General features: G+C 39.4%; 1 protein-coding gene across 1 annotated transcript in view; it reads right to left on the reverse strand.

The window, feature by feature from the left end:
- The window catches only part of TRIM44 (tripartite motif containing 44), a 134,097-nt gene that overhangs the window by 54,318 nt on the left and 66,849 nt on the right, over positions 1–12,930 (reverse strand). Inside the window, exon 4 of the mRNA XM_050759447.1 lies at positions 10,225–10,244. Coding sequence (XP_050615404.1) covers positions 10,225–10,244 — 20 coding nt within the window. The remainder of the gene's footprint in view (positions 1–10,224; positions 10,245–12,930) is intronic.

Genomic DNA, 12,930 nt, shown 5'->3' on the forward strand with positions numbered 1-12,930 from the left:
TGTGTCTAAATTGTCATAGTCTGAGTGAATGTGGGTGTGAGGGCAGCCTGCAAGGAAATGGCATCCTGGCCAGGGCAGGTTTCCACCTTCTGCCCTGAGCTGCTCCAGCCACACATGACTCTGAACTGTAATAATGGGGTAAATAATTACCTTGCTTGTTTTATTAATCTTTCTTAAATCTTTATTAACTCTTATTTATATCAACTAGTCTATGGTAAAATTGGTTTTGTTATGCATCATTTCACTTAAAGCTGCTGTTTCCAAGCACCTATGAACGATGTTAAGTGAGGACTTGCTGTGCTTTCCAAACCTGACTTTAAATTAGAGGAAGATGGGAGGAAATTTTTCCAATCTATCCATCTGACAAAGGCCTAATATCTAGAGTCTACATGGAACTTAAACAAATTTACAAGAAAAAAAACAAACAACCCCATTCAAAAGTGGGCATGAATACGCACTTTTCCAAAGAAGACATACATGCAGCCAACAAACATAAAAAAGCTCAACATCACTGATCATTAAAGTAAAAGCAAATCAAAATTACAATGAGATACCATCTGACGCCAGCCAGAATAACAGATTCTGGCAAGGTGTAGAAAAAAACCTGTTGGTGGGAGTGTAAATTACTTCAACCACTGTGGAAGACAGTGTGGTGATTCCTCAAAGACCTAGAACCAGAAATACCATTTGACCCAGCAATCCCATTATTGGGTATATACCCAAAGGAATATAAATCATTCTATTTTAAAGATACATGCATGCATATATTCATTGCAGCCATCTTCACAATAGTAAAGACATGGAATCAACCCAAATGCCCATCAATGATAGACTGGATAAAGAAAATGTAGTACATATACACCATGGAATAGTATGTAGCCACAGAAAGAAATGAGATCATGTCCTTTTCAGGGGCATGGAAGGAGTTGGAAGCTGTTATCCTCAGGAAACTCACATAGGAACAGAAAACCAAACACTGCACATTCTCACTTATAAGTGCTAGCTGAATGATGAGAACACATGGACCCATGGGGGGAACACCACAAACTGGGGCCTGTCAGAGGGTTGGCGGTGGGAGGAAGAAGAGCATCAGGAAGAACAGCTAATGGATGCTGGGCTTAATATCTAAGTGATAGGACCATGTGTGCAGCAAACCGGCATGGCAAATGTTTACCTATGTAACAAACCTGCACATCCTGCACACGTACCCCTGAACTTAAACATTGAAGAAATAAATAAAAAAAAAAATACAGGGTGCCCAGTTAAATTTAAATTTCAGATAACAGTGAATGTTTTTAAATATTTAATTTTTAATGTTACTGACAAATAATAATTGTATATATTTATAGGATATAATTGATCTTTTGATATATGTAAATATTGTGGAACAATTACATTAGTTAAGCTAGTTAATACATCCATGACTTCACATACTTATTTTTTGTGTTAAGGACATTTAAGATAATGCTCTTTTAGCAATTCTGAAATATATAATGAATTTTTTTTAGCATGAGTGTCTTCCAAATATTGTGTAGCACATACTTATACTAATTTTTTTGTTGTTTATATAAATTCCAGTTAAAATGGGTGTTCTGTATTTTATCTGGCTATTCTAATTGGGAAATGAGCAGAAGGCCCTAAGAAGGCAAAACAGCTGTCACAAATCCCTGATATACAGGTACTCTGAGATAATCCATTGAACAAACAACTCCAATCTGTTTTGTCATCTGGTTTAGTGTCCACCAGGGCAAATATGTACAGTTGTGCATAGGGTGCTTACAACGTAATTATTTATTGGGGACACCATTCATAATGTTGACATCAAGTTTTACTTATTTTTAACCATTATCTGGCATATGACAGTATTTTACTGTAACAAAGTCAGCACATTATGACAATTTTTTGGCAGATGGAAATTAGACATCTTGAGGAAGGGGCACCTTTTTCTAGTTCACGCCAAGATATCATGGACAGTGGTAACCCTGTATCCATGGCAGATTAGCATAAAATGTGCTCCAGTGTTTTTCAAACCATGGATTATAACCCACTGATGAGATGGGAAATCATTTTAGTGGGTCACGAACATTAGTGATGATGACAATGATGGAACAGAATATCAGTCTTTTATGTAATAAACGTGGTGTTGTTGGAAAGAAAAGAAAAGAAAGAATAAATTAGAGGAAGGCAGAAGCTATCAAAACTGACACAAATCAAATAGACAATTCCCTTCTACAACTACTTTACCTCGGTTGCTTAGTTTTCCATCTAAAAGAACAAAGCCCAAAAGGGGAATACTTTAAATGCTTCTAAACATATTTGTCCTTTAAGTATAATAAGATGTGAGATTTTTATGGGGAAACAAAAATGTAAAGAAAGCAATTTACCCATAACAAATCATAAGATGTTACTAGAGGAAGAAACCTGCAAGATTCAGAAGTCTGTCCATTTCTTCTATAAGGGGGCAATGCTGTAATCAAGAGATAAAGTGTAACAGAAAACAGTAACAACTTTTGGTGTCTCAACATGGTACACCTCACCCTTTACAAGCTGGACTCAACCCACCTTCTAGTCTCGTCTCCTGCCCTGGGCCAGTCATGCAGTTATTCACCATTCCCCACACAGCACATGTGTTTTCACTCCTTGAGCCTTTATACTTACCTCTTTGCTTAGACTGCTTTCCTGTTTTTTCCATCTGAAGAAGCCTAGACCTATCCATTTGTCAAGGTCCAGAAGAAACACTATATTTTCTGATTCTTTATCCTGAGTTAGTTGGAACTTACTCTACAACCAGCATTTTTTCAGAGAATCATTATACTGCAGTAGTTAAGAGCTTGCAGTCTGGAGTCAGACTACTTGAGTCTGAATGCTGGCTCTACCACTTTTTAGCTGTGTGACCTCATGAGTATATAACTTCTCTGCGACTCAGTTTTTTCATTCAAATGAGAAATAAAAATAATATATTAACCATTTATTAGGACTGTTGTGAGAAGTAGATAATATATGTAAATGTTTAAAATACTTCCTCACATATAGCTGGCACTCAATGCTTCTTTATAATTTATCATAATAATTATTATACTGCACTTAAATATAAAATTTAAATTGTTGGCTAGATGTGGTGGCTCATTCCTATATTCTCAGCACTTTGGGAGGCTGAAGCAGGAGGATCACTTGACCCCAGTAGTTCAAAACCAGCCTGGGGAACAAAGTGAGGCCTCATCTCTACAAAAAATAAAAAATTTAGCCAGGCATGGTGGCATGAACCTATTCTCCCAGCTACTCGCTGATGGGGGTGGGAGGCTGAGTTGGGAGGATCGCTTAAGCCAGGGAGGTTGAGGCTGCAGTGAGCTGTGATTGTACTATTACACTCTAGCCTAGGCGACAGAGCAAGTCCCTGTTTCAATAAATAAATAAATAAACAAATAAATAAAATTAAAATGGTTTATTTAGCTCTCTTTCAAACTAGATTTTGAGATCTTTAAATGCAGGAACAAAGTCTTAGTCATCTTCATATCCCTGAGGCCTAGCAGAAGTCCTGGCATTAGGCGCTCTAAGATGTCTGTTGAAAGAAATAATTCCTCTGCAATCTTTCTTGTTTGAGAGGTTAGCGAATAGAGCTCCTAGTGGGAAATGTTATCCTGATTAAGTTCTGAGGCCAAATATATAAATAAGGTTAGCCTGCCAAGCATCATACCTACTGTACTGGATGGCAAACAAGTTGATTAGAGTTAAACAATAGCATGCAAAATGACATCAATGCCCCTTCCTCTTGGAACCTTTTTTCTTAGCATTATGAAGTAGGTAGATGTATGTTAAAAACATAGGCTGCTTCTAGTCAACATTTCCAGTTGGAGGCAGATGCAATAAGCTAGAAGCACTTCAGCTGAATCTTCCAGCTGTGAATGGAATCTCTGGTTAATATACTAACATGCACAAAATAAAGTTGTGACTCTTACAGGCAAATTTCTGAATCAATTATTTTAGCAAGGAGGTATGCTTTGGGTATAGACAGGCAGCACAATGCATAGTGTGGCTTCAACTTTCACCTGACTTAAGTAAGGGATAAACAATCCTTATCAACACGGAAAAATAAGGTCAGCTCAGGTTCCGTAACAGGCAAATGTGACAATTAAGAGACTCTGTAAGCTGAAGGCCAGCTTAAAATATTGGCGCCCCACTCTGCATAATAAGCAGCCCTGATAGCTCCATTCCATGTCACAAGTATCACAGCCATTTTCTTCAGCTTTCAGACAGACTTCCTGCAATGAAGACAATGCAACAACCAAACTACAAATTTGCAATCAGAAGACAAAAGAAACGTAAGCGTATCACTAACTTAGTCTTCTTTTATCTCTCCAACCTAAACAGAAAGAGAAATGCCATATCTAAGAACATATGGTTATTCATTTAGAGGGGCAAAAAGAGTACCTAGAATACAGACCCAAGATAATTTTTAAGAAACAAAATTGAGAAAAAAAAATACACCAAATTATAGAATCTGTATGCAGGTTGTTTCCACTCCATATTTGATAAAAGACTTGTATTCCTTCTCCCAAGGATGGCCCCAAAACTAGGTGGAGGAAGAGTGGAGAGGGGTGAGGATAGTATTTACAGAAAACTAAAAATAGAGTACAAGGAGGTTAAATGACTTGCCCAAGGTCACACAGTCACAGACAGAAACACAAATAGAAGCTAAGTCTGCTGACTCTCCTTCGGCTCCTACTCCTTCAGAATACGCTTCCTGTTTGATCACAGAATCAGTATGGGTCAGATTCACACTGATCTCAGCAGGAGCTTTTTGCCTGAATAACAGCCAGCTTTGAAGATGAAAAATTCTACAGAAGTTCCAAGTGTGGCTGTTACTATTAAAAAGCCATTTTCCTCTTAGGTTAAAAAAAATTACAGAAAACCTCAATAGCAAATCAAAATCTAATCCTGATCTTCCTCCTTCTCCTCTAAGCACAAGAGTTTAAGGGTCTTTTCCCTCTCTGACTTCCTCCCACTACACAATAGCTTTTACGCCAACAGATCCCATTGCCACCCCCTCTCCTAGGATATATATTACTTCTCAGCAGGCTCCAGCAGGAGTAGAGAAGGAGTCAATCTGTGAGGGAGTGAACACAAAATCTCTCATAATAGCACAAAGACAGAAAATTGCTGCCAAAAGTGTAAATTGCTTTTCTGCTTAGGGAAAAAAAAAAATCACTCTGGTCTTTAAAGGCACTCTTTTTTTTTTTTTTTTTTTTCAGACGGAGTTTCGCTCTGTCGCCAGGCTGGATTGCAGTGGCACGATCTCGGCTCACTGCAACCTCTGACTCCCTGGCTCAAGTGAGTCTCCTGCCTCAGCCTCCCAAGTAGCTGGGATTACAGGCACACGCCACCACGCCCAGCTAATTTTTGTATTTTTCATAGAGACAGGGTTTTACCATGTTGGCCAGGATGGTCTCGATCTCCTGACCTCGTGATCCGCCCACTTCAGTCTCCCAAAGTCAAAGACACTCTTTTAAACGATGACTCCACAACAGTTAATACACATGTTCTATATATTAAGACTTTTGTTTCTCCATGTCCTCCAAGAATTCTTGACAGCTATATGACTGCGTATCATGGATCTGAGGAGTAACATACCAGTTTGAGAGGCAACAGGCAGCTATTCTGTGGAGTCAAAGGCAGGCTTAGTTCGCTGCTCCCCAGGGAGCACCCCTTTTTCTAACCCTCAGAGGATACTGTGTGAGAATGAGACAAAGACATTACCTTTATAATGACAGAGGCTGAGAAGGGGAAGCAACCTGCAGAAAACAGGGGCCACAGCAATTCAATGTCAAAGCAACGGAAGAACTCCCAGGTTAGAGGAACGAGACCAAAGTGATATTCTGAGGACTGTGTGTGAATCCTCTTGGCTTTTGTATAGGGTCACAGAGAGAAGCATGCTGCCATTTTGAAGACAGTCCAAATGGTGGCTGAGAGCACCTGGTGGTTAAGCTCTGAAGCCAGACTAGATTCAAGTCATAGTTCTGCCACTTACTAGCCATGTGATCTAAGGCAAATTAATCTCTCAAAGCATTAATTTCTTCATTTGACAAGTGGGCTAATAACTACATCATGAGGTTTGCATGCAGATTGAATTAAAATATATATAAAGCACTTTGGACATAATGAACTGTCAATAAATGTAGCTACGATTATGATTGTGGTAAATTAGCAGAATAACTGCACAATGAAATTCAGGGCAAGGAACAGACATGACTAAAAGCACAACATTTGGTCCCCTCATATCAAACAGCTTGGGAAATCAAAACAGAAAAAGGAAAAAAGGCAAGACACTCCAGCTAGTAGAAAGGGAGGAAGATCCATTATAGACAAATATGTTTCCATAGGACAGGAATTTCTTTTTTCCTTCCACCATGGAGACTAGTTAGAATCTAATTCTCTCTGGACTTCATGTAGACAGTGGAGAAGTGGCTGTGTGAAAAGAACACTAGCAAAGGAGACACAGGCATAATGATCCAAGCAGAACTGGAACTCAGTGTCTCCGGCTTCATTTCTCATCCATCCCTTGTGTAGGGACTCCCACACTTCCTTTCTGCCTTCCTTATACATCAAATTCTCATTTAGTACTGTCAGCAATATAGAAGGCTTTGGAACAAAACTATATTTGGCTTGTTGAAATGATAAAGTATATATCATAAATGAGAAAAATTCAGATCAAAGGCAATTTGCCCTGAAGGGTTAATCAGAATAAATTGAGCCAAATGGTAGCTCAATACAAATAAAGTGAATTGCACCAACAAATAGAAATTTAAAGGTTAAAAAAGAAAATTTGACGACTCCTTCTTCTTTCTGACAAATCAGAACATGTACTTCAAGTACTTATTATACCAAAAAGTGTCTGTCAAGTCCTAGTCCAGTGAACTCCTTGCTGAGACCTCCATAGCAGCCTGGCTCGAAGGAGATGGCCTGATATCTTGGTTGCAAGTAAAGAAACTCTATGCCTTTCCATTATCTTGTCAAAATGATACAAAGGTATCCGCAATTAAACTCTAAAGCCAGAATCTCACACTGAACAGTATATTTAAAGGGAGTTAATATCTTCATACGGTCCCTGTATTCTTCTAATCAATGTGCCTCTGGCATGTGACTATAAAGATGAGTGTGTTCATCCTAATCCAGCTCTCCCAAGACACAAATGCCACTGCTATCCTGTGGAGCCTGCACATTACCTCTGCCAAGGTATTTTCTTTATCATGGTCTTGTTTGAACTCTTTTTCTGGGAAAGTAAGTCTAGGGCTCTGACTGGACTGGATTTTAAGGAGTTAGAGCTAATCTTGAGAGAAAAGGTGGAGGGCCAAGGAGATAGGTTAAAGTGCATCTAAACCAAAGGTCTGTGCAAAATGATAAAAACCTAACCAATAACTAGAAGATATTGATTTAGGCTCCCATCACTGATAACCTAGTCTAACTAGTCTCCCAGGCTCTTTTCTTATTTTTCAATTTTTTGGGTTTTTGAGTCTGGCTCTTGTTGCCCAGGCTGGAATGCAATGGCACGATCCTGGCTCACTGCAACCTCTGCCTCCCAGGTTCAGGCAATTCTCCTGCCTTAGCCTCCCGAGTAGCTGGGATTACAGGTGTGCACCACCATGCCTGGCTAATTTTTGTATTTTTGGTAAAGATAGGGTTTCACCATGTTGGTCAGGCTGGTCTCAAATTCCTGACCTCAGGTGATCCACCTGTCACGCCTCCTAAAGTCCTGGGACTACAGGCATGAGCCACTGTGCCCGGCCTCAATTTTTAACATTTATTTTTTATTTACGTATTTTTAGAGACAGAGTCTCATAATGTTGCCCAGGCTGCTCTTGAACTCTTGGGTTCAAGCAATCTTCCCACCTCAGCCTTCTGAGTAGCTGGAATTATAGATGTGCGTCACTGTGCCTGGAAGTCTCCCAGGATCTTGGTCCACCTCCAATTCATTTTCCATTCCGTAGGTAGGAAACACTTCTAAAATGCAAATCTGTTCATTAATTCCTGTTTAAAATTCTTTAACAGCTTCCCATTGCCTTCAGTATAGTGCTCAAATGCCTTAAGAAGGTCTACAAGGCCCTAAATGATCTGGGCTCTGTTGTCTTTCTTCCACTCCTCTCTTGTCTGGAACTGGCACACAATTTGTTTACCTAGAACAACCAACCCCTGCTCCAACCTTTCAGATCTCTGTTTATATAAACCCTTTTCTGGTAAGCCTCCCCTTATCCTCCAAGACTAACTTAGGAGCCCTTCCTAAAATAGCCTAAACTTATCAGAACACATTCCCTACGGTATAATTGCCCAGTTACATGTTCGCCTCTTCCACTACACTTAGGATCTACGAGAGTAGGAACTATGCCTGCTTTAGTCACCATGATATATTCAGGATGTAGCACAGTGCCAGACACACGGTAGGTCACGAATACACGTTAAATGAGCAAAAGGAAGGGAGTGAAGAGTGAGGAAGGAAGGAAAAGTACCACAACACAGAAGAGCCTGTTCCTGAGAATGGTTGAAAGATGGAGTCTGAAGTGGTTCCCTGAAACCCTGTAGGTTTAAAGCAAGGTGCCTATGTCTTTTAAAGTTGGGTGCCTGTGGCTTTAGCCATAGCAGACAAGGAGACAGACAAGATCTTGTTGTTCCAGAGCAGATGTTAAAAACTATAATTTCCAAGGGAAGAACACACCAAGAGATGCAGATGTGGGACAACATTTGGTGCTAAGAAAGAGGCTCAGGATATGGGGAGGGAAAACAAAAAAAGAGAGGAAACTGTTTTTGTTGGTTTGTAAAAAGCAAACACACAAACAAACAAAACAACAAAGAAGGGTCAAATCCTGATTCCAGTAAGGTAACCTTTGACAATTCATTTAGCTTCTTTTAATGAGGGACTTGATAGTGATTTTCAAACTGAGTTCTGAGGAACCCTAGGTCTCTGCAGAAGCTCCTCAGGGTATATTGTGATGAAGAGAGAAGGTTCAATGAATACTGCCCCAACTTTAACCAGAAAAAAATTGTTTTTCACACATTGAGGTTCTGCTTAAAGTCCACTTGAAAAAAGGGTGCTGGCCGGGCGCGGTGGCTCAAGCCTGTAATCCCAGCACTTTGGGAGGCCGAGACGGGTGGATCACGAGGTCAGGAGATCGAGACTATCCTGGCTAACACGGTGAAACCCCGTCTCTACTAAAAAATACAAAAATCTAGCCAGGCGAGGTGGCGGGCGCCTGTAGTCCCAGCTACTCGGGAGGCTGAGGCAGGAGAATGGCGTGAACCCGGGAGGCGGAGCTTGCAGTGAGCTGAGATCCGGCCACTGCACTCCAGCATGGGCGACAGAGTGAGACTCCGTCTCAAAAAAAAAAAAAAAAAAAAAAAAAAGAAAAAAGGGTGCTTCTGCTAAAAATACAGTTTGAATAGCAGTGGCCTGGATGACTATTCTGATACTTCCCAGCCTTAACAACCCTTGATTCTATGTGACAGATGGGACCCATGTGGACATTGCATTTTACTTTGTACAAATATGCCTCAAATGTGTTGATGACACAGTTGTAGCTTTTCCTGGAGTCTGTTTTCACTGCTTAAGGAGAATGACAGGAAGGTTAAGTAAACCACAGTCCAGGTTCACTGCAAGGCTGAGACAATAATAAAATGCACTGTATTTAACTGTGGCAATACAGAAGCACAAAGAACATTTTTTTCCTAAACAAAGTTTTGTATACCTGTACCCTAGGATTCATCATATAGGTGTCTTGGGTCAGACACAAAGATATTATAGGTCAGAAATAAAGAATACTAGATCTACAGGCCATTAAAAAAATCAATCCAATTCCAATCAAGAAAGAACACTACAAAAATTTATCTAGTCAGTCCACCTGATACCATTACCATTACCATAATGATACTACATTACCATTTAAATGTAGTGCCTATTCTTCTTAACAAGGTATTCTGAATGTACAAAAGAATACAGCAAAGTTACTGTCATTATATACCTTAAAGTCTACCTTTATCTGAAAGTTACAGGCAGCAAATGACACAGATGAGAGGAAGATGGGAGTCTTACAAAACAAGATCTTCAAATCCTAGGCTTAAGATAGAGATCCCTTTTCTGTGCTATTCCTTGGCTGTCCATATTTCATGGAGCACTAAAGGCCACAAATGTCACTCTACTTCAATTATGAGAAAAGACAAGCAACAATAATGTGATCTTACCTGGGTCCTTCCTCATCGCCCTGAAAGACAAACAGAAAGAAACAGTATTAGAAATCACTGTTGTTACAGAGAGAGTCAGATTTCCTTCTTTTCCCTCCCCTCTCCCAACCTGAATGCATGTACTATACATTTATTGTAACAGAGACAAACCAACAGACATCTAAAGTATAAGACAAGAGCTAATATAATCCTATGTTCAAACTGCCCAGTGGAGATGAACTGATAATTTGCCCTGACAAGCAGAGCAGAGAAATGAATGCACAGACCTAGGAGGCCTAAATAATAGCCTTGCCTTTTTATTTGTATGGCTGGCAGTATTTAGTTCTTAGCAAAGTGAGAAACCCAAAATAGAGGCAGGTCTTAGGCAAAAGCTAGCCAGTTCCAAAAGCATCAAGCTGTTTCCTTCAAAGACTCATTTCTGCCTTGTTCTAGCATTTTTCATCAAACATGAACACTGCAATTCTAATGTAAAGAACACTGTGGTATAAAGGGCATTGAACTGGGACTCAGGAAATTGGGATTCTAGTCCAAGCTCTGTTACTTATTAGTTATGTGTCCTTGGGCAAACATTAATTAATCTGGACTTTGGTCTTCTCCTCTGTAAGTGGTTAGTTCTGGCATTTGATGATCCGTATCATTCTTCCACCAAACAATGGCTCTTCTCTTTTTCTTGTCCACTTCTCAGAAACAATGTGTGAACATTATTTTTCCAGGTATGGCATTCTCTCAACCTAACTTTATCAGAAGTGATCACAGCAGATTCCTTTGAGCTTCCTTTTGTGATCAAATGAGATTTTTCAAATAACTCTCAAGCCTTTCCCAAGGGACCTCACTCATCCTTTTAGTGTCAGCATATCTTTTATATCCTTCTTTTTAGCCATTCAGGGGTAGTCTTAATAGAGAATGTACATTCTGGTTGTACTCCTTGGAGAACGAATGAATGAATGAATAAATGGTTCCTACTGGTATAAGGCAGAATGAGCTCTCAAGTCAGATGTTCTGGGTTCAAGTCTTAACCCTGTCACTTTACTGCTGTATTAGCCTACTCTTGTTATTTTGCCTTTCTTAACTTCAATTTCCTAATTTGTAAAATGAGGTAATAACTGTCTCTGTATCATAGGATAAGTATGAGGATTAAATGCAATAATGCTTATAATCATCAAACACAGTGTCTGTGACACAGGATGTATTTAATAAAGGCTATTTATCAGTATCAGTAACAATTCAGTAAGATTCATTAAGAAGCTACTATGTATATGCTAACTAAGGAAAAACAATCACCCATAATGCTCTAACCTTCTAGGATTTTCGAATCAGGAGTACGAGAAACAGGCAGAAAGAAAATGAACTATTAGTAAATGTGTTATGAACAATACCAAAGACATAAACAGAATAATATGAGAATCAACAGGGAAGTTATGAACACTGCCTCTGCTGGAGAAGGTGGGAAAAGCTTCACATGCAGAAGGTAACATTGATATTGCCACTTTGAGGGATAAATAGTATTTTCCCAGGATGACAACAGAGAAAAGTGGGAAGGACACTGAACTAGCAAGAGCAAAGGCAAGTTTCTAAAAATGTCTTGTTCAAGGAACCTTGAGTTCTGTGAAACTGGAGAATGGGGATGTGCACGTGTGTGTTTTGGGCAGGGTGCTGGGAGTGGTATAAGGTTGGAACTGAGGGCAATGTGGGGTTGAGCGTGACTGAGGTAAAGGGAGACTGCCAGGGTGAAAGCCTGTAAAGCACAGCTGCAGCCAGAAAGGTGATTTAAATCAGACTAGCCATTTGAGGTTGAATAAGAAGGGCATTTTTGGCAGACTGTTAAGCATCTGCAATAGTGGGAAGGGCGTTAATCATCCACACTCCAACTAGAGGGAAGTAGGGCGAGTGGGTAGAGGGAGGGTATAGGGATGGTAGATAATTTCTTCGCATTTTTATCATCTGGTATGTCTCATGGGAACTATAATATATCCATTAAAAAGTTATATAATTTAAATTTAATACGAGTTACATAACTATGAATGACACAATTAAATCCCAACACAAATTTTTCTATGATTTTTGGATGTTTAACCCTAATTGTCTAAGAGAACTTTATGGAAAAAATATCTAAACTTTCTCCCACAATTTAGAGCAAGTCCTCCTCACGATCACATACTTTGGTGTAATGATTAAGAGACAGGGTTTCCCAGTTATAATATAAAAACATGGTCTCAAATTCTGGTTCATGAATCCCAACAGTGCAGCTTTTGGCAATTTACTTCTCCAAGGTTCAGTTTCTCCATCTGCACATAAAGATCCTAGTTCTTACCTCAAAGGGTCACCATATGGATTAAAATAAATGAGAAAATCTGTATAAAAACTAAGCAAGTGTCTAGTACCTTGTAATCATTCAACAAATGGCAGCCATTATTTTTACTTTCCCTGAATTGTTAATTAATAACATTTCTAGGGGAGAGTAGGGAAGGACAGAAAAGATGGGACACAAAGTTTTGCTATATGTTCATCCAATTCTACTGCTTATAGATGTATGCTTCTTTTCAGAAACAATGGTCACTGTTACAAAGCAAGAATATACACACACATATGAATTATAAGGCCGTTTTGAATAGGCTGGCACAGAGAGAATTGCTAATCTTGCTAGTAAAAGATGTGCATGTGATGTTCCTGCTACCTGAAATGTACATCCCTATTCTAAAAACCTAG

The sequence above is a fragment of the Macaca thibetana genome, chromosome 14 (assembly GCF_024542745.1).
Source record: "Macaca thibetana thibetana isolate TM-01 chromosome 14, ASM2454274v1, whole genome shotgun sequence".
NCBI classification, from domain to species: domain Eukaryota; kingdom Metazoa; phylum Chordata; class Mammalia; order Primates; family Cercopithecidae; genus Macaca; species Macaca thibetana.